Here is a 26,548-nt window from a genome sequence, read left to right as displayed (position 1 = left end):
TGAAGTGGAAATGTCTTGGAGCAACAACGGCTCAGCCGCAAAGTGGTAGGCCACACAAGCTCACAGAACGGTCCGCCGAGTGCTGAAGCGCGTAGTGCGTAAAAATTGTCTGTCCTCAGTTGCAATACTCATTACCAAGTCCCAAACTGCCTCTGGAAGTAATGTCAGCACAAAAACTGTAAGCCGAGAGCTTCAGGAAGGGGTTTCCATGGCCGAGCAGCCGCACACAAGCCTAAGATCACAATGAGCAATGCCAATCCTCGGCCGGAGAGATGTAAAGCTTGCCGCCATTAGACTCTGGAGCAGTCAAAACACATTCTCTAAAGTGATGAATTATGCTTCACTTTCTAGTAGTCCGACGAACTAATCTGGGTTCGGCGGATGCCAGAAAACTACCTTCCCAAATGAATAATACCAATTGTAAAGTTTGGTGGAGGAATAATGGTCTGCGGCTGTTTTTCATGGTTCGTGCTCGGCCCTTTAATTCCAGTGAAGGGAACTCTTAATTCTACAGCATGCAATGACATTTTAGACAATTCTGTGCTTCCAACTTTGTGGCAACAGTCTGGGGAAGGCCCTTTCCTGTTTCATCATGACAATAACCCCGTGCAAAAAGCGAGCTCCATGCAGAAATAGTTTGTCGAGATCGGTGTGGAAGAACTTGACTGGCCTGCACAGAGCCCTAACCTCCGCTCCATCGAACACCTTTGGGATGAACAGCAGCAACATTCCAACGTCTAGTGGAAACCCTTGCCAGAAGAGTGGAGACTGTTATAACAAGGGAGGGGGGCAACTCCATATTACTGCCCATGATTTTGGTATGAGATGTTCTTGGTTATGTAGTGTACATTGGAAGCAGGCATGAACCCCTCTGGGCACTTTTCTATTCTGCTTTTAGCTCAAACTTCACCACATTGGAGTGCAGACCAGACATTTGTCTTATTGGCTCAATCAGGATCCTAGTTCAGAATCTTTCTAAGTCACCACACACAAATAAACCTTGCTGCGAAACAAGAGATTATCATACCTATAAGCAAATATATCCTAGCCTAGTGTTAGGGTCAATTCAAAGTAAGATGGTACTGCATCATGTGTTCTTGTTGATACTAGAGTGAAGTACATCAAGCAGAGACTGAGGTGAGATAGTTGACAGCTATATATCCTGGACACAGTATGTTTCGTACTTATATGAAAACCAGCTTAGTCAATCTAGGCGGCTGATCATTAGTCATTCATTGTAAGATTTTAAAAAATGCACTGGGCGAGACATTGACATTCTCAATAAAACAGTAATTTATTTTTTTTACTGAAAACTGAAACCGTCAGAACAGCACATTACAAGGGTATTGTTAAGATATTTTCTCCAAGGCTCAGTGATAAATCACTTTCATACAGTACACCTGGCATGTGCACAGCATCTCCTTCAAATAAAAAATAAAAAAACCCAACTGAAGTTGAAATCTAAATTCATCCTGCTAAAGATGACCGATTGTACAATTTATAAGCCACAAAGAATAAACCAGGTCGCCCGACAACCGGCGATGGCGCAGGAGGCACAAAATACATGTAACACAGACAGGACATACCATAATATGCTCATACAAGAATTTACCGGGTTCAAGCTGGAGTTGTGAAATGTGTACAAAGTTTCCGTTAAGTTAGAATGTTTTTTTATTGAAGTACAGATTGGTAAACTACAATCAGAATCTAAATGTTTGCATTCATCAAATACATTAAAACGTAACAAAACTGTCTGCATATGAAATAAAATTTAAAAAAAACACTGTTTACATGAACAAAAAGATGGGTCAAACTTCATTTTCTGCTAATGTGAGCTTCTGATTCTCCCTTCCTCGCTCACTCCCCCCCCCCCCCCCCCCCATCCATTACCCATCGTTCAGACTGAATAACTAACTATACGTTACAATAAGACCGCTGGATAACAACGTGAGGTAAGAAAGTGGTTTGATTATAGATCATGCAGAACATGCTAAACAGCATCCCCAAAAAAAACATTTGATGTGAAGGAGGAAATGAAAAAAAAAAAAAGTAAAAATACATAGAAGTGTACATTCAAAAATAATACAAATATATAGGAATTACACAGCTTTGCGTCTTTGGTTACAAAGTAGGTTGAACAATTTCACAGCTTTTTTTTTGTTCTTTTTTACCCCCAGCCCAGAAATTAAATATGCGCAATAGAATTTTCAAAAAGTTTGGGGGAAGTATGGCAATTTTCTCTACATTTTTTTCCCCACAAAAAGAAACTATAGCAAAGGAAATGAACAGTGTTCTTCATCAAAATATAACCACTGAAAATTCATTGAAGAATATATATATTTGAAGAACTGGTGTTCACCTGTACAAAACCCTCTACGCTCTCAATACTTTACACTCTACAAAATGTACATTCAACCTGGATTTCATCTCATTTAAATGAACTGCCTTTTAGTGTTAGCGGTGCTATGCCATAGGAAATTGCCATTTTAAAGAAACTATTGCCTATACGGAACTACTTGTTGCATTAGACTACCAAAAATGCCTGACCGATAATCTATCATAACAGAAACTTATTTTTTATTTCTTTTTTTAAAATATAAGTATTTCTGTTACATTGTTCATTTACATTATGAAAATAGCAGCCCCAAAATAAATAAATGCAAACAGTAAAACTGAACTAATGAAGGTATTTTTTTTGTACTTGGGTCAAAGTGTGGTGGCTCTGGGAAAACTACTCTCCCTCTTCTCACGGTGAGAGACACATTCCTCTTATGATGGGGTGAGAATCCTCTTCCCCACCTCAGTCTCTTTGTCCCTCTCATTCCCAACATTCTTTTCCACTCACCACCAACAGCCCAGTGTTTTTTTTGGGGGGCCCTTTGGACCACCTCCAGTTATCCCGCCACAATACGGCCCATCACCTCTCTCCCCTGCGTGGGACGCAGCATGCGCTGGCCCTGGCCAGTTCCCCTTCGACCGAACACGGGACGCCCGGCCAAAAGAATGCTTTCACAGGATGGTGATTGTCTAATACTGGGAAGGCCCGACGACAGCAGCAGCACACTGAAGCATGGCTCGTAACGCCACTCAAAAAGACAAGGGTGGCAAACAAAGGCCCATTTTGCTTCTCAAAAAAACATCATCAAGTGTTGATTATGTTATGGTTGGTTAGTTGGTTGTTTGGGGACTCCTCGCGTATTTCGGGGAGGTGTGTTACGGAGGCAGGTGATCACGCCGAGGTGACGTTGGGCTGCTTGAGCAGGCTGAGAGCCTGGGCTGCACCCTCCAAGTGGGGTTTGGTATTGGCGTGATTGGTGGGGGGTTGCTGCTGAGGCGGGGAGGTGCTGCCGGCCGGGCTGATTTGGGTGGACGACAGCTGGGTGAGCTGATCAGTGTTGGCCAGGGACTTGAGCACAGCGTTCTCCTGCTCCAGCTGAGAGTTCCTCTCATACAGCTCCTTGATCTGCTCCTTCAGAACCTCCACCTCCTCCCTCACCGCATACATCAGGTGGCTCTTCACTAGGTCCTGAGGAGAAAGAGAGAGGGGGAGAGCGTTAGTACAACAACTCAGGAGCATATAACACTACAGAGATGGGAGGGGTCAGAGGGCTAGCAAGACAGATACTACCATGTCATACGATGTGAGGGGTCAGAGGGCTAGCAAGACAGAGATACTACCATATCATGGGAGGGGTCAGAGGGCTAGCAAGACAGACATACTACCATATCATGGGAGGGGTCAGAGGGCTAGCAAGACAGATAGTACCATGTCATATGATGTGAGGGGTCAGAGGGCTAGCAAGACAGATCCTACCATGTCATACGATGTGAGGGGTCAGAGGGCTAGCAAGACAGAGATACTACCATGTCAAGTTTTACCACTGACTTCAGGTCAAAAGGCATCGCCATCAACTTTTCAATACGTTAGTAGTGCCTAGCTAGTGGGTAGAAAAATGCAGAACTAGAGACGCACTCACCATCGCTTGCTCGATCTTGTTATCGATGGCTACAACACTGGCTCCAGAAGATCTGTGGAGAAAGAGTCAGAAAATAATGTCAACATACTGAAGGAATGAGGAAAAAGGCCCCCGAATTGCTTTGAAGAGAATCATCAATCCTCTACGACACATTCCAATGTACATTTCTGTTTCCCCATGCAGCGTAATGCAGGGATTTAGGCACAATCCTGTTTAAAAACCACAATTGACAGTCTGCTTTGCCAGCATGTAGAAGAATGCTGCCTGCCTCTTAATACTGTTAAAACATTTTTAAGAAACAGGCTATATGCAATTGGGATTTAGGCTAGTTGAACATATAAAGGGGTTTAAGCAGCACAGATGTTTAGGGGGGGGGGGGGGGGGTGATTAGGTTTACAGCACAGAACCCAGTGCTGAAAGGGCTATGCAAAATGACGCTCCATTGTATGGAATGTCATCGTTTCATGATACTGTGCACTTCCAATAGGCCCAGGGCCAACGTGAGTCGCACATGACGCATTTCAGCTGCACATTTACTCCAATATGATACCTAATCAGGTGCAAACATATCCTAAGGATAAGGGAATAAGTACATTTGCATAAAATTGTTATACTGTAGAATATAAAAATGCGTGGGCAACTGGTTGCTTCATTCTAGCGACAGAACAGCACACAAAACAACTGATCCCATTATTATTTGATAACATTATTTACGTTTATAATACAGCTCACAAAAGGTGCATTTAATTTTGATGCACGTGTAAAAACTGCGCATTGGTCACAACACCATGTGACGTGAAAAAACGTTTTTAAACACCATTCTCCTAATAATTGTCAGATGTAATACAATATATACATATCATGTTTTGACATGCTTTGTGTCGACATCGATTTGAGGATGGTATTTTATTTTGCAATGTTTTGTTGTCTAGGCGACACAGCCTACTGTGTACCCTTTTATGGCGGTTACCGACACTTCTCCCTTGCTCCGTTTAGCGTATTACCCTTGTAGAAAATGCATTATACTCACGTCGTTCAGTGGCCAACGTCTGTAGACACATTAAATAATCTCATAAATCTCTTTTTAACCCCCCAAAAGGTTGCGTTTCTGATCCCTTTAGCAACGCCCGGTCGATGCCTGTCGTGCACTGACTGCACCGCCCCATCTGAACAAAGGCGCTTTCGCGCAACACGCCGCTAGAAGGTGCACTGGCAAGACAACATATTGTCCAGGTCTGTAATTGTGTATTTTAATCTTTTACTGATCCTGCTGAATAAATTCAACTGTATTATTCCTCCACATGCATGAGTGAGGTGAAACTATACGATCCATGCTGTTCTACTCCAAATACAGTTTACGTTTTAGGTTTCCTCGCCATACTTCAAACATGAACAGGATACAGAACATTCATTTGCTGATCAATGTTCATATGTATCAAATGTCCCTTTACAGTTAGGACTTAGAGCGCATCGTTTGCATGGGATAAGTGTCTACAGTTGATACATGTTTGTGTGTGAGAGAGGTTGAGTGAGAGTGTGTGTCGGCATATAATTCAACTGTTGACTAAAATTATGCTGGCGAGCAATTTAACTAACAAGTCGCCAAACGGTTGACAAGATCATTTTCAAATTAGGTCCCGAGTACTCCATTAATGTCTTTGGCTCCTCCATTCAATGTAAACGAGTAATCGATCAATCGTCGACGACCATTGTACCCCCACGGCTATGTAGGCTACGTGACTCGCTGCAGCTCAGCAAGGCGATGAGTGGACGTGCAGAGAGGGCGCACTGTACCCCTAAGGCTATGTAGCCTACATGACTGACTGAAGCTCAACATGGCGATGAGTGGACGTGCAGAGAGGGCGCACTGTACCCCTAAGGGTATGTAGCCTACATGACTGACTGAAGCTCAACGAGAGGACGAGAACAGAGAGACAGTCACAACTGCCCAGTCAAAACACCACATTGAAGCTACTAAATGCTACAAAGTAGCCAAAGCACTTAAAATCACCGCGGCTCTCAAACTTGATACAATTGCTAACAATGCCGTGGAGATAACAGGTACCAACAAGCAGATACAGCAACTATTATCCAGGGTACATTCGCAACTATGTCCTTTTAACTGACAATATATAGAACAAGAGCACAAGCAAATTGGTTTAAAAAATCCGGCATAGATGATACGTCTAATAGAATAGTAAAGACAGCTATACAATGAGGAAATAGCCTCCAAATACAGTATGTCCAAATACTCAATACAATTACCTGCATCGTGCTCTGTAACAAACCACACGTTCTGAAATTGTGGGTGAGGATCCTGGCGAGTAGGGAAGACTGTAGCTCCTTTCGCAACGCATGGTGAACAAAACTTCCCAAATTACAACTCTCAGAAAAGTCAAAAGAAGAGTCCACGGTCTCTCTCTGACTCGTAGGTATATCAGTGTTTTTGATGGGAACGAGTGTCTCCAGTCTTTAAAAGCGTTTTCCGTCACATGGACTTGCCTGGAAGAATGTTAGGGGAGGAGTTTGGTGCGTCTGCATTCTAATTTGTCTACTCAGTGGCAGGCTTAATATAATCATATTTACTTACTGCTGCTGCAAAACGTAATCTCACACTGCATGTGTTAAACCACACCTTTATCAATCAACTTAAGTTTACTCATGCTTTGCTTGATCTTGGCCAGGTCACATGTTGTAAATGAGAACTTGTTCTCAACGAGCTTACCTGGTTAAATAATGGTAGCGCCTCCATGCTCTGGACACTACGCTGACAGACACAGCAAACCTTTTTGCCACAGCTCACATTGATGTGCCATCCTGGATGAACTGCACTACCTGAGCCACTTGTGTGGGTTGTAGACTCCGTCTCATGCTACCACTAAAGTGAGAGCACCGCCAGCATTCAAAAGTGACCAAAACATCAGCCAGGAAGCATAGGAACTGAGAAGTGGTCTGTGGTCACCACCTGCAGAATCACTCCTTTTTTGGGGGTGTCTTGCTAATTGCCTATAATTTCCACCTTTTGTCTATTCCATTTGCACAACAGCATGTGAAATTTATTGTCAATCAGTGTTGCTTCCTAAGTGGACAGTTTGATTTCACAGAAGTGTGATTGACTTGGAGTTACATTGTGTTATTTAAGTGTTCCCTTTATTTTTTTGAGCAGTGTAGATGTCCTAACCGACTGGCCAAAACTATAGTTTGTTAACACGAAATTTGTAGAGTGGTTGAAAAACGAGTTAATGACTCCAACCTAAGTGTATGTAAACTTCCGACTTCAACTGTACATACTGCTTCCCTCTACTATGTCTACAAGCTGTTAGAACAAGACAAGGCACTGAATCTGACAGGGGGGAAATAGCATCCATATTTTATGTTATTTTCTACACAGAAGATCATATAACATTGTCTAATGATCTTCTGAATTTCCCAATACCTTTATGATGCATCAGTCACTTCAAACCATACCATCTTGAGATTGACATAGTATCAGACTGATTTTTAATAGACTCATTGCCCAAATTGTAAAAAGTAAACGTTGGCAGCTAATTACATAACTTAGTTTTTTGTACATGGTGGGGCCACAGAAACATTTTCCTATCAAAATGGGGTCGCGGGACAAAAAAGTTTGGGAACCCCTGAATTAAACAAATCAAATATCCAACAACTTTCCTCATGTCATCAAGGTCCTTACTGTCCAGTCTTCTGTGGCTGTTTCAAAATGCAAACATCCAACCATCAAAAATCAGGTATCAAAATATGGGAAAATGTGGATCGTTTTATCTTTCCCAGTGTCTCTACTCAACAGTGGACAACTGGGGAGACATACTTCTTGCTGTGATTACCTACTGTAAACATTTTTGGTATGCATTGGACTTTGTTATGTTGGCTATGCATACTACAGTTATACAGACCAGGGACTGAGGGGAATGCGATGCCAACAGGTCCATGATAACATGCGAGACAGCTAAATGAAGTGACCGCATTCCACACAGGGGCCTGAGTTAATTTAAATCTGACTGGTTGATAAACAAGGAGAGAACAGCACATTCTTCCCCCTTTGAACCGACCAATTAACACATCCAGGACAAAGGAGGAAACAGAATGCCCAACGACTGAGTATGGAATGCGTTTATCCATAACACAGAGACAGCAGTCGACATTGTCCCAATAGGAGCTGGGGAAGGATGATGGACAGGGAGGGGTTAACAGGAGGGCAGACACTGGCAGCCAAATCTAAAAGGAAAACAAGGCGGCCGGTACATTTCATTACGGGAGGGGACCTATGGGCCGTTTATATAAAGAGACACGGCTTGCTCTGTGTGCCACCCACAACAAGGACCTGTTCTGACCACAAAAGTGCACGTGCCCCCCCCCCCCCCCCTGCCAGGAACACAACAGCAGACATTCCAGTCACCCCCCAGACCTCCCAACACAACGCACCCACACATGTATCACCCCCCGCGACGCAAACCCAAACATCCAAGTCACCTCACTCCCGACGGGGCATCGGCAGAACCACAACACCCCACATTTAGGTCAGGGGTGCTGACCGGATACCAGGGACACAAAAACAGAGAATACATGCTTTCAGAGATGAAAAATCGAATTAGTTCTTCAACAGGGGACAGATGCACAGGCACACTTCTCCCTGCAGAACACCACACCAGGCAGCGGCAGCTGAACAAATCATACTTCAACCCCTCGACCAATGGGGGGGGTTTAAGAGATCACTGACTGACGCAGTCTCTCAAATAGCCGCCTGTCCCTTAAAATAACTGGCACACGTTTCAGCAAATAAACACTGGTCTAAATGAATTGTTTACGAGTTAACTTCAGTGAGTACTGTAAAGATTGAGCAACAGAGGAGAGAAAGAATACCAAACTTTATTGCCATGGATGAAACAGCAGATCTTGCTGCTCGACTAGCAGCAAGATCTCACTTTGGTATTCAATGTTTGTCCGGTGGGACAAACATCTGTGGGTGAAGTGAAAGTAGGTAAATGGTTCAAGTTGTTAAAACAGAAAATACTTCAAGGTTAAGCATTAAAAAAAATAAATGACAGTTAAGTTGCACCTAGTGGACGGTATTAAGAAGGCATCATCCAATGTCCTGGGGACGAGGGACAATCATTGAATACTGAAGTCTAACTGGTGTGATCACGTTGCAACTACGGGGGATACAAGGCACAAGAGAGAATGAAGCGTGAAACCTGGGGTGTATGATAGGGAAAGGGCGATACACCCAGTCACTTGTACGAATGCAACAAGACGGCGCCGGAGAACAAGGCTGACGTTTTACGTATTCCTAACCAATTGTGTTTGTTTTTTTTTGGTTTCTTTGCGTTGTTTGTAACTTATTTTGTACATAATGTTGCTGATACCATCTCTTATGACTGAAAATAACTTCTGGACATCAGAACTGCGATTAATCACCATGGACCGGCAGAATCCTTTTTTTCCCTTTAACGAGTCTGACGAGCCCGACCTGAATGATATACTGCTTTCTCAGGAACAGGCCCACATCCCCGTGATTTGTGTGAAGAGAAGGTGGAGAAAAAGGGGCCAGAGGGCGGGGCTGCCTTCTGAGAAAAATCGTAGGCGATCGAATAAACCCCCACTTCCTTCCATTCTGCTAGCAAACGTGCAATCTATGGAGAATAAAATAGGTGACCTACACAGAAGATTAATCTACCAACGGCACATTCAAAACTGTAACATCTTATGCTTCACGGAGTCGTGGCTGAACGACAACATCATCAACATACAGCTGGCTGGTTATACGCTGCACCGGCAGGATAGAACAGCGGCGTCTTGTAAGACAAGGGGCGGCGGACAACGCATTTTTGTAAATAACAGCTGGTACACTATCTAAGGAAGTCTCAAGGTTTTGCTCGCCTGAGATAGAGTATCTCATGATAAGCTGTATACCACACTATCTACCTAGAGTTTCTGTATTTTTTGTAGCTGTCTACAAATCACGACAGACTGATGCTGGCACTAAGACCGCACTGAATGAGCTGTATTCCACCCTAAGCAAACAGGAAAACGCTCACCCAGAGGCAGCAAATCTAGTAGTTGGGGACTTGAATACAGGGAAACTTAAATCTGTTTTACCAAATTTCTATCAGCATATTAAATGTGCAACCAGAGGGGAAAACAACTGTGGACCACCTTTACACCTCAGAGACGCATACAAAAGCTCTCCCTCGCCCTCCATTTGGGCAAATCTGACCATAATTCTATCCTCCTGATTCCTGCTTACAAGCAAAAATGAAAGCAGGAAGTACCAGTGACTCAGTCAGTAAAAATGTATTCAGATTAAGCTGATGCTAAGCTACAGGACTGTGTTGTTTGCACAGACTAGAATATGTTCCGGGATTCCTCCGATGGCCTTGAGGACTACACCACATCGGTCATTGGCTTCATCAATACAGGGCCCCTCAGGGGTGCGTGCTCAGTCCCATCCTGTACTCCCTGTTCAGTCATGACTGCACAGCCAGGCACAACTCCAACACCATCATTAAGTCTGTTGATGACAACAGTGGTATGCCTGATCACCTACAACAACGAGACAGCCTATAGGGAGGAGGTCAGAAACCTGGCCGCGTGGTGCCAGGACAACAACCTCTCCCTCAACATGATCAAGACAAAGGAGAGGATTGTGGACTACAGGAAAAGGAGGACCGAGCACGCCCCCATTCTCATCGACGGGGCTGTAGTGGAGCAGGTCGAGAGCTTCAAGTTCCTTGGTGTCCACGTCAACCAACAAACGAACATGGTCCAAGCACACCAAGACAGTCGTGAAGAGGGCACAACATAACCTATTCCCCCTCAGGAGACTGAAATGATTTGGCATGGGTCCTCAGATCAGCAAAAGGTTCTACAGCTGCACCATCGAGAGCATCTTGACTGGTTGCATCACTGCCTGGTATGGCAACTGCTCAGCCTCCGACCGCAAGGCACTGCAGAGGGTAGTGCGTACGGCCCAGTACATCACTGGGGTCAAGCTTCCTGCCATCCAGGACCTCTATACAAGGCGGTGTAAGAGGAAGGCCCTAAAAATTGATAAAAGACTCAAGCTACCCTAATCATAGACTGTTCTCTCTGCTAACGCACGGCAAACGGTACCTGAGCGCCAAGTCTAGGTCCAAAAGGCTTCTAAACAGCTTCTACCCCCAAGCCACAAGACTCCTGAACATCTAATCAAATGGCCACCCAGACTATTTGCACCCTTCACCCCCTCTTTTACACCGCTGCTACTCTGTTTTCATCTATGCATAGTCACTAATAACTCTACCTGCATGTACATATTAGCTCAACTAACCGGAGCCCGGTTATTGACTCTGTACCGATACTCCCCTGTATATAGTCTCGCGATTGTTATTTTACTGCTGCTCTTTAATTACTTGTCACTTGTATTTCTTATTCTTTTTTTAACTGCATTGTTGGTTAAGGGCTTGCAGGTAAGCATTTCACTGTATATATATATATATGCCTGTTTATTTAAATCAGATTCAAATCAATTTCATGTTCAATCAATTGAGTTCTAGTTCACCTGTTGTAATCGGCGCATGTGACTAAAATTAGATTTCACCAACTGAAATGTGTCTTCCGCATTTAACCCAACCCCTCTGTATTAGAGAGGTGCGGAGGGTTGCCTTAAAAATCGACATCCATGTCTTCGGTCGCCCGGGGAACAGTGGGTTAACTGCCTTCGGTTACTGGCTCAACGCTTCTACCCGCTATAGCGGCCTAGTCTTTGCAAGTATGATCTGCGATGTATTTGTTATGTTTATACTCCTCACACCAGTCGCAAAGTTTAAAACATTTTATTGAGCAAAAGCAATGAAATGTGTTGTTTTACAAGGTCAGCCATAGTAGTACCGGGCCACTGGCTCAAATTAGGGCCTATCGACAGAGTTTACAGCATATGGGGGAAACCTTATTTATACTAGGAGTTTACCGCATATGGGCCTCTCTTCTTCTCAACAGCTGCACTACAGTCGCTAAACCAGATGATGTCAGCCATTATCCTCACCTAAACCAAATGACGTCAGAGTTAGCCATTATCCTCACCTAAACCACGTCTCCAGAGTTAGCCATTATCCTCACTTTAACCAGATGTCCTTAGCAGAGTGAGTTATTAGCCAAAACTACTTCAGTTGACTATGAACTATGTCAAACAGAACAGAAGCCTAGTTAATCAGGTATGTTAATGTTAAATAGACCATTCATGTCTAGACATTTGTTCACTCAAGACCAGACGACTAAAAGGGACAATGGTCCTGCATGGTAAATATAAAATCGTCAAGCAAGACAAAAAAAAAAACATTGTTATAAACCAGCTTTGCTCCTCCACTATCTTAATTGATGCTGCCCATTATGTAAGTAAACAGCCCAATACAAACCTGCCCAGAGGGCAGTCTTCTAGGGGTACTGTGAGGGCTATTGGGCTAATGTTTACCTTTACAGAGAGCCAGGGGGAACATTTAGAGCTTATTCAGATTGAAACTTTGTTACGATGCCTCTGCTTCGCCTCTCTACAAATGTTCATTTGTTTATCTTTCATGGAAGATTCCTTATCCATAAAATGAAGTGGACAAACTCCTCTTCACACTATTTAAGATAATGTTTAAATTCTATTTTGACATGATCAGTAAAATTTAAAAACAATACGCACCATAAAAGTATTTAACAAATTGAAAAGTAATCTTGATATGTAATACCCCCCCCCCCGTCTGTTAGGTTTATGTATTCTTTTTTGTATTTTTTTTTTTGCATATTTTTTTTAAAATAAAATAAAAACAAAGTTTCAATTTACATAATACGTACATAAACTTTTCAATTTACATAAGCAACGGGAACGTCATGTACCGAGAGGGGGTTTGGGGGGCTTGAAGCGGCATGTACGCACGTAGCCCCATGACCTGGAATGCGTATAAAGTCACCGGCTGACGTATTCTGCGGTTTCCTTAGATCCTACATGGCGCTCTCCAGGGAACAAGTGCTGCTGATGGTATAGATGTTGACATTCCTGTTTGGTAGGTTTTTAAATGAATAGCGACATTGATACATGGCCTTAAAGAGGTCCATACAGAGACAAGTACATGTAATTTTGGCTACAGGTAAGTCTGTTCTACCCGTCAAGAAGTACACTACATGACCAAATGTTCCCCCCTTTGATGCTATAACAGCCTCCACTCTTCTGGGAAGGCTTTCCATTAGATGTTGGAACATTGCTGCGGGAACTTGATTCCATTCAGCCAGTAGAACATTTGTGACGCCTAGCCCGAACCATGAATAACAGCCCCAGACCATTATTCCTCTTCCACCAAACAGTAGTTGGCACTATGCGTTCAGGCAGGGCGCGGTCTCCGCCAAACCCAGATTTGTCCGTCAGACTACCAGATGGTGAAGTGTTATTCATCACTCCAGAGAAAGCGTTTCCACTGCTCCATAGTCCAATGGTGGCGAGATTTACAACACCCCAGCCGATGCTTGGCATTGCGCATGGTGATCTTCTGCTTGTATGTGCTGCTCGGCCATGGGAACCCATTTCACGAAGCTCCCGACAAACAGTTATTGTGCTGACATCACTTCCAGAGGCAGTTTGGAACTCTGTAGTGAGTTTTGTGACGACAGATTTCTATACACTACTATAGCCTACCACTTCGCGGCTGAGCCGTTGTTGCTCCTAGAGACGTTTCCACTTCACAATAACAGCGCTTACAGTTGACCGGGGCAGCTCTAGCAGGGCATAAATTTGACAAAATGACTTGTTGGAAAGATGGCGTCCTATGACAGTGCCACGTTGAACGTCACTGAGCTCTTCAGTAAGACCATTCTACTGCCAATGTGTGTCTATGGAGACTGCATGTCTTTGTGTTAAGATTTTTTTACACCCGTCAGTAACCGGTGTGGCTGAAATAACCGAATCTACTCATTTGAAAGGGTGTCCACATACTTTTATATATATATATATGCACACAGTATGCTTTGCTACTGTGCTAAAGTTGAAGGATAACCCAGAGATGCACAGAGGACACCGCCCGGGGATTCAGCCAACTTGATCTTGGATTACCCCTATGTGTAGGTGCCCTAGTCGGGTCCCATTTACCCGTCATAAGCCCACCACTCAACAGTCACACAGACTACTTATATATCGGAAGGATTGGCTTTTACGCTACTGATACTCTCGGTTTATCATATATGCAAATGTCACTTTAACCATATCTACATACTACTTCAATCAGCCCGACTAACCGGTGCCTGTATATAGCCTCGCTACTAATTTTCGCAGTCTTTTTTTTACTGTTGTTTTTATTTATTTAAATTACCCAATACCTTTTTTTTGCACTGTTGGTTAGAGCCTGTAAGTAAGCATTTCACTGTAAGGTCTCTACACCTGCTGTATTCGGCGCACGTGACAAATAAACTTTGATTTGATTATTCAACAAGGGGTCGTCGACCACCAGTCAAGGTAATCAAATCAAATTTATTTATATAGCCCTTGTTACATCAGCTGATATCTCAAAGTGCTGTACAAAAACTTGTTAGTAGAATTCCAAGAGTGTGCAGAGCTGTCGTCAAGGCAACGGGTGGCTACTTTGAAGAATCTCAAATATAAAATATATTTTTTGATTTGTTTAACACTTTTTTGGTTACTACATGATTCCATGGGTGTTATTTCATAGTTTGTCTACACTATTATTCTACAATGTAGAAAATAGTAAAAATAAGGAAACTCTTAAAAGTTTGGATACACCTACTCATTCAACTAGCACTGTATATACATGTTTATTTAATGCATTACGAGAATAACATGCAGTCGTTTCAGCTTTCGCTTTCTTCAGTGTGTTGTCTGTTCAGGGTGAAATGGGAAACAGCCAATAATAATAATAATTATTGTTGTTTCCCAGGCTGGATTGTCTTTGAGATGGTGGTCTGAAGCCATACAGGAGTGCTGCTGTACACTGGCTCCTGACCCTGCAGCAGTGACATCCTGGATTGGCTCTGCACAGGGGCCTGTTGAGGAGCAGGTGCGTGGGGTATCAGGCCAGCGCTTCCGAGCATACACTACATAACGGCAGAAAAGTTGAACACAAGCTGCCAGTCCATCTCGACCTGCCTTTCTTGAGACCACATGGTGAATTCACCAAGCTCCTTTATATTCTCCCTTGCAGCCTTTTCGCTGTGTTGTTACCGCTCATATTGCGTCTTTCTGGATGCTCTGGCACCTGGAGTGAACAAGAAAGCGATTACTGTCAGTCAAATCAACAATTAAAAAATGCCTATACATAAGTTAATGTGGCGTCAATAACATGTTACACTGTCCTATACCTGCAAGAGGTATTTTACTGGCACGCGCTCCTCGAGTCAAAAGATGAGTTGGTTGGACTTGAGAGGGAAACTAGAGGCAGACTGCTCAGAGTTGGGGCTACTAACGGGACCCGGGGCTGTTGTTGCTGCATGGCTTTTCGTCAGAGTCTGTGCGGGAGAGATTGATAAGCAAAGTTACCCAACAGGATACTTTCACTATGAACAGTGACTTTTGTAAGCAAGCAGCTAGCATTCCACAATGTAAAGTTGTGGTGAAATAACTCAATGGCAACTAGCTCATAGTCATTACAAGCATTTGGGTGGGAGTGATAAGCAAAGTTTACAAAACAGGCTGGCAACGTTTTGTTAGCAGCCAGCTAGCAGACAACAACGTCAAGTAGTGATACTTTCGATTCGTATAACTTAGAACTAGCTAGCCGTCTGGCTAATACATTAGGACATAGTGTCCGGATGACTTTTCTTAGCTACGATTACACAAATAAAATTAAAAGTACTTGCCAAATTCTTGCTCTTCATCCGCTGCAGTTACACTGGACTCCATAATGTGGGGAGGGATGGAGGCAGGTTGCGTGATGAGGAAATTGTTCAATTCCCTATAAAAATGGACAGGCCTCTCTGCCAATACCACTCAGTCCATTCTCATCTTTGGCCCGGCGATACGCATATTTCATGTCTGGCGCTGCTTCCACAAAACGATGGTGGCCATGTTCAAGCAACGCTGTTTCTTTCTGTAACATTGCAACAACCTCGCTAGAATCTGATCGCTTGACCAAATGGAGATCAAAAGCTTGGCCGGACCAAGTCTGCGCACTCATTTTGCTATGGTGTTGTTGATATCGATACGGATATGTACAAACAGCAAGCGTGAATGCAAAGCGTAAGGATTTCTCTGGCAAACGTCAGTATATACACAGTGCCGGAAACGTCCTGACCTTGGTGTGAATCAACTTAACCTTTGCACTCCAGTTTGACTGTAGGGTTGAAAAAAAAAAAAAAAAAAATCTCTGGATTTGCAGAAATCCTGGTAGGAGGATTTCTGGAATAAACGGGGAATAAGTTGTCAGAATCCTCCAACTGGGGTTTCTAACCCTATTTGATTGTAAGATGCTCTTTAGTTTGAAGGGAATGCAATGAGCAACGGTTGAGCCGCTGGGTTGGTTACGGGTTTGTTATGATACCCGTTCCATGGGGAGTGGGAGGACAGATTTTGGGAAAACGCACACACACACGAGGCGGAGGTCAGCCAAAAGACTGACTTGACACCTGGACAGCACAGCACAGAAACTAGCCCACACACACACACACGACTGCCACAGGATAGGGCTGGCCCAGACTAGAGTTGTCTGTTTTTTTCGACCAATCGATTAAACGTGCATATTTCCATGTATAGACACACCCGATGTGTATTAATAAATAAAAAAACACATGCACTGAGCTTGTCTGATGTTAAGAGTAGTTTGCTGAAGTAATAACATTTGTTTTACTGCTAGTGCCTGTGACTAGCACCAGTTGTCTTTCCCTACTTCCTGCTGCAGCGACCACCAGAGAACATCAGTGTTTATCACGCAGTCCATGTTGCTGAAGCTGCAACATAATTACAGCCATTTGAAAAGATCCCGAAATCCTCTTTGTTTCGGAAAAACAGTATCAATCCTTTCTTTACGTGACACGTACGCATCGCATGCACATGATCAATGGGGACTGATCTATGCCTATCCTAATCACATATAAATTGGCTATAAACTCTAAACACTGCAACGTCAGAGAAATTGATGTGGAGGACGTGAAAAACAAACTCGAAATGGGAATGTTTACTGGTTGCTCAGGAGGGAAAGGGAAGTCACATTTGTGGAAGACATTTGGAGGAGGAAGGTAAGGAACAAGCAGTGCGCGCATATCATGTGTGCCAAACAGGTGCAGTTAGAATACAATATAATCTTTTGGGACCATTTTGAACAGTGTAAATAAAATAAAAAAATTAGGCTTATCCCCAGAGTCCCTGCACATCAGTGTGGGTCCTGTATGCCTTTATTATAGCAGAGACTAAAAACAGTCGTATTTGTGAATGTAATTGGAACAGTTTAGGCTAATTATTCAAGGCTCCCTTTGTCATTTCATTTTAAAACTAAAATGTTTGATTGCATTTCAAATCATGAATGACTCATAAGCTGTGTGATGACATGAACAAATGAATGATTGGTACAGTAGCCTATATAATGACATATAGATCTAAGTAAGTTACGATATTAAGCAGCTAAACAGGATGCGCTCTTACAGGCTGACCACACCGCTCGCATCGCGAGCGTTGCAAAATAAATTTAGAAATCTATTATTGCGCGCGCCAACGATCTGCGTTGCCAATGGCTAAAATAGAAGTCAGTTCTATTTGACGCAGAACGCGCTGCAAGTCCTGCCTCTCCCATCTCCTCATTGGTTTATAGAAGCAGGTACCCACATGCCATCTCCTCATTGGTTATACCCACGTGGGTGACTGAAAGACGAGCGAGGTCAGTGGCGGTAATGCACCTAATATATGAAAGTTGCCAATCGCAATATAAAGTCAAGAGAAGAAAAGGCCTGGAAGGAAGAGAGATGACTAGAAACGATTCGGTTGACCGTTTTATGTGTGGATTAATTGGCGGAGTAGAGGACCTTGTTATTTTACCTGAAATGCACAACTCAATGTTTATATCCCAGGACAAATTAGCTAGCAACAGCAAGCTAGCTAAATAGGACACATTAAGCTAGCAAGTGCAAGCTAGCTAGCTAAATTGCCATAAATGTTTAATGCCTTTCGACCTGTCCCCAAATTAATATAATTGGTTCAGAGTTTGTTTTGATATTTTAACCTGCGTGTCGTGATTGCGTTTGGTGTGGGGGGACAAAATAAATGTATGCAAAATGGCTCATGCGCGCAGCCAGTTTGGGTTCCGTGTTAGGCCTACAGCTCGATGGTGGTTATACAAAGCTGCAATACTAAGCCTCATTTAATGATCTTAATAATAAACAATAAGGAGAAGGAGTTCAAGAAAAAGGTGTGAGAAAAGTGTGCGTATTATATGTGACAAACAAGTGCTCTTACATTACAATATTATAATTTCTGACCATTTGGAAGTGTAAACACAAAAAGCCTTTACTACAGCATTGCAAAGATTAAAAATTGCTTTATCCAACATGTGGTTGCGTGAGGCTTGGTGCTCACTGAAACAGTAGGCTATTAAACAACAGAAGCAGGATCTGTCTTGTTCCTGTAGATATGCACTGAGTATACAAAACATTAAGGACAACTGCTCTTTCCATGAGTGACCAGGTGAAAGCTAAGATCCCTTATTGACGTCACTTGTTAAATCCACTTCAATCAGTGTAGATGAAGGGGAGGAGACAGGTTAAAGTAGGATTTTTAAGCCTTGAGACATGTATCTTGTTTGTGTGCCATTCAGAGGGTGAATGGCCAAGACAAAATATTTAAGTGCCTTTGAACGGGGTTTGTTAGTAGGTGCCAGGCGCACCTGTGTGAGCGAGAGAAAACGCATTTGTTAAAAAATTTAAAAAAGACAGCCTTGCAATTTGTTGTTTCCATTAAGCTCTCAATGAAAAATGTTGGTTCCATGTATAGTATTTTCTCAGCTACAATTATTTGAATAATTCAATGGCTGTTTTGTGCACCATGGTGACAACTAAAGTGTCTTAGGATTTAGATATTTTTTGTAATTGTACCCCCTTTTCCTCCCTAATTTCATGACATCCAATTGGTAGTTACGATCTTGTCTTGTCGCTGCAATTCAACGGGTTCGGCAGAGGCGAAGGTCGAGACATGCGTCCTCCAAAACATGACCCACCAAGCCGCGCTGCCTCTTAACACACTGCCTGCTCAATCCGGAAGCCAGCCGCACCAATGTGTCGGAGGAAACAGTTCGACTGACGACCGAAGTCAGCTTAGGCCCGCCATAAGGAGTCGCTAGAGGGCGATGAGCTAAGGACCCCCCCCCCCGCAACCCAGACGGCGCTAGGCCAATTATGCGCTGCCCTATGGGGCTACCGGTCGCCTGGGATCGACTTGGGCAGCTCTATTAAAAATGTTCAAATCTGACTTCTCTATGTGGCCGTCTATGGAAATGGTCTTTCTGGTCCGGGCGTTAGTGAAACTGCAGTACCGTGCAATGGTTGACACAAAAGAAACAAAAAGCCTCAACCGCCCAATGCCTGTACATCAGATCACTGACCCATGCTATTTTCCAGAGCAAAATCAGTCACGAGCCTTGTCTCTCCCAAGGCTATTCTGTAAACAGGCCTCAACTTCTTAAGAATCGGTGTGAGACGTTGAGCTAACGTAGGATAATGCGATTAGCATGAGGTTATAAGTAACAAAAACATTTCCCAGGACATAGACATATCTATTGGCAGAAAGCTTAAATTCTTGTTGATCTAACTGCACTGTCCAATTTACAGTAGCTATTATAGTGAAATAATACCATGCTATTGTTTGAAGAGAGTGCACAGTTTCGAACATGAAAAGTTATTAATAAACAAATTAGGCACATTTGGGCAGTCTTAATACAACATTTTTAACAGAGATGCAATGGTTCATTTGATCAGTCTAAAACTTTGCACATACATTGCTGCCCTCTAGTGGCCAAAATCTCAATTTCAGCTGGGCCGGAATAATACATGATGGCCTTTCTCTTGCATTTCAAAGAAAATACAGAAGAACGTTTTTTTCTTTTACCTGATCTATTGTATTACATTCTCCTACATTCCTTTCACATTTCCACAAACTTCAAAGTGTTTCCTTTCAAATGGTACCAAGAATATGCATATCCTTGCTTCAGGGACTGAGTTACAAGCAGTTAGGTTTGGGTATGTCATTTTAGGCAAAAATTGGGGGGGGGAAACGTCCGATCCTGAAGAGGTTTTAATAGAAACCTGATGCCGGCCAGCTCGATCACTGTCCTGTTGCATAATCCTTGGCCGAGTACACACACAGCTTTACTAAAGGTGCTTTTCCTTAAGGGAACAATACTGTCACCTCTCATGGCAGATCTTGTGGATCTGCTGCCATATGTTTGGGTTTTCTGTTTAACAAAAATACTGAGTGGAGGGGGAGCCAGGCCATTTAGGATCTTGAATACAAGACATGTGTCGGTGTATTGCACAAGATTTTCCCAACTCAGGAGCTCATGCTTTCTGAGGATGTAACAGTGATGATGGCTATTGGGCTTCCTATCAAGCACTTTGAGAGCCTGTTTGTAGACAGACTGAATAGGTTTTAATGTTGTACAGCAAGCTTGGGCCCAACTAGTCAAGCAGTAGGTTAAGTGAGAGAGTATCATAGATTTGAAGTACAGTTTTGCTACCTCTGTAGTCAATCAATTTCGTTTACATCAGAAATTAGCTAGGTTGAATTTGGTTATCTGAATGACCTTTTTCACATTATTTTTAAAAGAGGTTGGAATCAAGTATGATGCCAAGGTACTTAAAATCATGATACCACCTGGAGCTTCTCCCCTGACACAGACATCTGGCTCAGTAGCATCTGTTGCCCTCTTTGTGAAGAACATGCAAAGTTTTTTTCACATTGAGATGCGAACACGAATTCACTGAGCCACTTTGTAACCTGGACCATTACAGTAGTGAGTCACTGAGCCACTTTGTAACCTGGACCATTACAGTAGTGAGTCACTGAACCACTTTGTAACCTGGACCATTACAGTAGTGAGTTCTTGTGCAGCTTGTTGTTTGCTCTTTGCATGCACATATATCACTGTACCATCTGCATACATTTGAACTTCAGACCCAGTGCAGACAGAAGGCAGATCATTAATGTACAGGCTGAACAGGAGGGGCCCCAGTATTGACCCTTGGGGCATGCCCACATCATAGCTAAGAGTGGGCGACAACTCATTGCTCACTCTGACACTGAGTTCTGCCTTCAAGGTATGATTTCATCCATCTCAAGGCATCGGGGGAAAAGTTGAACTTGAACAATTTTGTGATGAGAATCTCATGGTTAACAGTATCAAAAGCCTTCCTTAGGTCCAGAAACACAGCCCCAACAACGCCCCCTTTGTCCATCTTGGACTTCACATTTTCCAGAAGAAAGGAGTTGGCCGTTTCTGTGGAGTGTTTCGCTCTGAAGCCAAACTGCATGGAGTGTAATGTGAAGGGGCTGTTGTTGAGGTGGGCAATCAGTTGTTCTGCTACACACTTTAACAACCTTTGACACCACAGGTGTAGTTACTCTTGAGACACTTTGGGGGTCTTGGTAGCCATGCTGGAATGAGAGTGTGTGTGTGTGTGTGTGTGTGTGTGTGTGTGTGTGTGTGTGTGTGTGTGTGTGTGTGTGTGTGTGTGTGTGTGTGTGTGTGTGTGTGTGGAAAGGTATACATAACTGTAGATGTTTTGGATCTGAGTGACGAGAGTTTGCACACACACACACACACACACACGTTAGACCCTACTGAAGTCTAACGGAGCTATATTATTGTAAATAAGAATGTTCTTAACCCGACTTGCCTAGGTAAATAAAAGTTGAATAAATAAAAACAAAATTAGGCTAACATGTTCCACTAAACTAACTTCCATCTAGGATGCTCGTTAAATGGAGGAGAATCCTGGCTTGCCAAGGAGCGGGTGTTCACCCCCTGGAACTAATGGGCACATGAGACTGTAAAGAGGCCGGGGGTGTAAAATCAAATCAATACAATTTGATATGTGTGATGTCACCATCAAACTCCATGTGAAGGAGTAAGTAGTGGTGCCAGGTCAAGTGCCAGGTCAGTAGTTAAGAGGACTAACGTAACGCCTGGCCCCTAACAATCCTCTGTATTTATTAGCTCATTATCACAGGATCAGCGCCTCAATTAGGGGCTTCCCCTCTGGTATGGAGGTGCCACGGCTCCCCTTTCAACACGGAGACAACACGGAGACGTGTAAAACCAGGGGTTAGGCCCTAATCCACATCTCATCTGTTAGTAGTGCTACTTACTCCGTTTATGTAGTGTTGTCTCTTGCTGTGATGCTAGGCCTTTTGTAAATAAGAATTTGTTCTTAACTGACTTCATAGTTAAGGTAAAATAAAATGTAAAAAAAAAATACTTCTTGCCTTTATGATGTGACCGCTGACAACTGGGAGATTCTCCATGTCTCATCAGAGCCACCTCGATTGGCCACAACAGGGTGTCAAGAAAAGGGCAGCAGTCACGATGTGGAGACGTTTGCCAAGATTAACATTCTCACTCAGCTGGCAAGAAGGCATATTCTAGGAACAGGGTCTCGTCTTACGTAAGTTTATATATATATTTCTTTATATCACCCTTTGCCATGATGGCCAGCCCCCTTTCCTCCCCAAGTCATAAAGCAAAAACTCAGTGCCAGGCTTGGGTCACGTCCATCAGGCCTCGCAGACATGGCCTGCAGTGGAGGCACCATGTAATCCCCTCAAAATGACATACTTACGTGTGCTCCTTAATAAGATGCTTAGAAAAGGATAGTGAAATTAATTGTAGCTCGGGAGGCCTCCCTATAGGAGATACACTGTGGCCGGTTAGCAATTATACTCTGGGGGGTATTGGCCCATCATCTTTTTTACTTCAGAAGTAGTAAGGAGGGGGTATTGGTTGAAAATGAAACCTGAACAATTTTATTTCATTGTCGTTGTTGGGACAGAAAAAGCACCATCATTGTATGAGCTGCACAAAGGGCTAGGTCACCCAAAGTACAAAATGGTTTCCTAACTCAGCCAGCAGTCTATGGACAAGGTATGGCAGTAATCCATGCTTTGGTTTAGTTTCCCCTGGCACGGTTTCCAAATGCTAACGTTTTTTTTTTGTGGCACAGATCCCATTCAAGTCATGGTACCGATATTAGTATTTTTCACGCATCATGTTCAAATCATCTATACGTGACTTTGTTGAGCTTCACAATACATTTGAGATACTTTCGTATGACTTGGACTTGATGCGCAAAAATTGCTAATGAAATCAGTAATAGAATAGAATAGTTTGTTTCTTGCCATAAAATGTGGGCCACATACCTGATCTAGATCAAATTCAGCCTCTATACCAGACAGCAGGAGACACTTATGGCTCATAAATCATAAAGTATTTTATTCAGGGCAGTAAAAATAGAGAAGGCATCTGCTACTTTAGCTTGGTGACAAGTTCATTTTGGTGCTGCCACCTTATACACTGATCCCGTTCAGCACGCCAACCAGTAGCTTTTCCCGGGAATGTTTACAAAAACGCACTCAGTGTCATCACTGATTCGGTCATGGTGACAAAATGTAGTCATCGATCTGTTTTTTTTTGCTGTTTAAAAAAGGAAGCCCATAACAGGTAGAGGATGCGAGTGGAGTTCACTTAAGTTCAAACGACGACACCCCCCATTTTAAAATAGCCAAAGGAAACACGAGACCAGAGTTGTGTTGGCTTACTCCAGTGGTTTCACTATGAGAAAGGTTGAATGGTTATGATAATACAACGTAGGGATAAAGCCATCGGAGACGCAAAACTATGACTGATCCGACCCACCTACAAGGTTTGCCATTTGTACATTTTTTTATTTATATTATTTCATAGAAAGAGTAGTAAGGGAAGCGCTACTAAGGTACACAATAGTACATTTTGGTAGACAGAAGGTGCTCTTTGGGAAAAGGGGTAAATTGATCATCAAAAAGAAAAAAAGAGGACCAAGGCACTCTAAATATAATTAATTAAAATAACTTTGTTATGGCATGTTCAATAGACACAAGGTTTTAAAAATCAGACGTGTTTCGGCCGAATGGCCTTCGTCAGGAAGTACAAAGCAATAATAATACAATGTCCTCTTTTGAACAGCGCTTCCAATTAGCCCTAATTTGAAGAGGGAGTGGTTACAAAGTTGATTGGACACCCCTAGTAAGCAATACTACACACATCTATACAAATCTATATTATTTCGAAATAATGTTTTTTCCCTAAAATTGCTTTAGAGCAAGTTAGCTTAGGGCTGGGCGATATGGCCAAAATATCATATTACGGTATTTTTCTAATTTGACTTTTGTTTTTGAATAATACAAATTAGAAAATGTGCTTTATGAGTAGTGCGTAACCCAGGATTGCAACACATTTTAAGTGATTTCAATGGGTCTCTCACCATTCTGATTATTTTAATTGAACAGTATAAAACAAAGACAATTGTTGGTTTAAGTTTTCATAAATTTCTGCATTTCCTGCACTCATTTGAGAGCATTTCTGGGCTGCACGATATCGGCGAAAAATCTAGGCCTTATTTTTAACCAAATGTTGCAAATGCGATTTGACTAGCGATTTAGATCAATACACTTGAACTTTTGGAATCATGGAAATTGAATGATTATTATCGAATACCGTGTTTGACACGACAACGAATGATAATGCCAAGGAGTTAGTGACAGGGTAGGAACCAAAATCTTAGTCCGTGTTTCCTAGGGGACCCTATAATCTTCGGCTACATTAAAATGTTATCTTAGCCACTTCATGTACCGTAATTTACGGACTATAAGCCGCTACTTTTTTCCCACGCTATGAACCTTGCGCTTTATACAATGACGCGGCTAATTTATGGATTTTTCCCGCTTTCACAAATTCATGCCGCCAAAAAACTGAGCACCGTCACATAATGTAAATCGAGCGCGCTCAAACTTTCCATCATTCTGATTACGGTAGTCATTTTGTCACCCTCATCATGGCAAAGACACGGAGAAATGCATATGATGCAGCTTTCAATTTGAAGACGATCGATCTGGCTGTTGGAAAAGGAAATAGAGCTGCTGCACGGGAGCCTTAATGAGTCGATGATAAGACGTTGGAAACAGCAGCGTGAGAAACTGACTTAGTGCAAAAAGACAAAAAGTTTTCAGAGGAAAGAAAAGCAGATGGCCCAAACTAGAAAATGAGGCTTGGATGAGTTTGCCTCCGGATGAAAGTGAGGAGAGCGCAATGAAAACGATCCAACATCGGATAAAGCAATTCTGAGGCTATTCAACTCCGACACCAAAGGAGATGACTTCAGTGGTTTCAGTGCACAGGAGGAAGATAGTGACCAAGGACTTTCTTGGTAGGCTACCGTTTACTGCTATTTAAAAAAAAAAAAATGTTACAAGCCTGTGTCGTTAAAGCCTATTTATTTTTGTTACAAGCCGTGTTTCGTTTAAAGGCTGTGTAAAGTTCATTTGTTTCAATGTACCGGTAGGCACCTGCGGCTTATTTATGTACAAAATAAAAAAATATATTAAATTCAGTGGGTGCGGCTTATATTCAGGTGCGCTTAATAGTCCAGCAATTACGGTAGTTATCGTTTTCATGCTTTGCATAATCCTCTTTGATTTATTAGATACCTGTTGCACAAACAACCTGCTGATTTAGGCCTACACCATCACTGGTATCAGGTTGTATAGCTAGCTACGTTTGCGCCGACTCAGTACATTTATTAGCTAGCGATTAGCATTAGCGGATAACACGATTTAGCCACAACTTGCTAAGAAAAGATAAACTAGCTGTTTGCCGATGTAAGAAACACAAGCTAATAGCAAAGTGAAAACAGCATTGTAGTCATCAACATTGTTGCAGGTGCTATATTGACAATAAAACACGGTATACCACCTAGCGCTACATTAGCCCCATTCCAACAAGTCAGTCCGTGCAGAGGAGTGACAAGTTAGCTGACTCCAGACAGTAAGGGAGGGTGGATGTGAGGCAGCTCTCAGGTTTACCTGTGGTTAGATGAAATCAGTTAGGAAGAAAGCCAAACCGTTTGTCACTGCAGCCCAGGGGGCACTTCAGCTGGGTGGGGATCAAACACGTAAGTGGTGAGCCACAACTCTTACACAACACAGCTACTGTTGTTTACCCAAATCCCAACCAATTTCAACAGCAGCGGAGGTCAACCGTCATCTCTTGCCAAGTGCGCCAGTGTGTTGTTGGTGCACTGGGAGTGTGTATGGTAACTCGTGCTTTGATCACAATAGGCCATACTACGGGATGACAGCGGGGGAAAAAAGTTTGTTTTCAGGGTGGGCTATGTTTTCGATGGCAGTGACCTTGCATGAACTTGAAAATAAAATAACTGTTGAGAAAGACCTTAGGTATAGACTGCCACCAAGGCGCATTCTTCATGGGTCGACCGCTCCTTACATAAATCATGAGATCAGAGCGTTTGTATAGCTGCGACGTCTTGACAAACAGACCTGAATGAGATGTGTCCTGTCAGCT

General features: G+C 42.9%; 1 protein-coding gene across 1 annotated transcript in view; it reads right to left on the bottom strand.

Moving 5' to 3' along the window:
- Positions 1 to 1,868: 1,868 nt before the first annotated feature.
- Positions 1,869 to 26,548, bottom strand: part of LOC129867476 (TSC22 domain family protein 2-like) — a 43,865-nt gene continuing 19,185 nt past the window's right edge. The window contains exons 2-3 of the mRNA XM_055940913.1: positions 3,978 to 4,029; positions 1,869 to 3,526 (exon numbers count right to left, since the gene is read on the bottom strand). Coding sequence (XP_055796888.1) covers positions 3,230 to 3,526; positions 3,978 to 4,029 — 349 coding nt within the window. The 3' untranslated portion in view covers positions 1,869 to 3,229. The remainder of the gene's footprint in view (positions 3,527 to 3,977; positions 4,030 to 26,548) is intronic.

This window comes from Salvelinus fontinalis, chromosome 12, assembly GCF_029448725.1.
Source record: "Salvelinus fontinalis isolate EN_2023a chromosome 12, ASM2944872v1, whole genome shotgun sequence".
Lineage (NCBI taxonomy): Eukaryota > Metazoa > Chordata > Actinopteri > Salmoniformes > Salmonidae > Salvelinus > Salvelinus fontinalis.
Note: the sequence above shows the minus strand (reverse complement) of the source record. Positions and strands in the feature narration are given on the sequence as shown.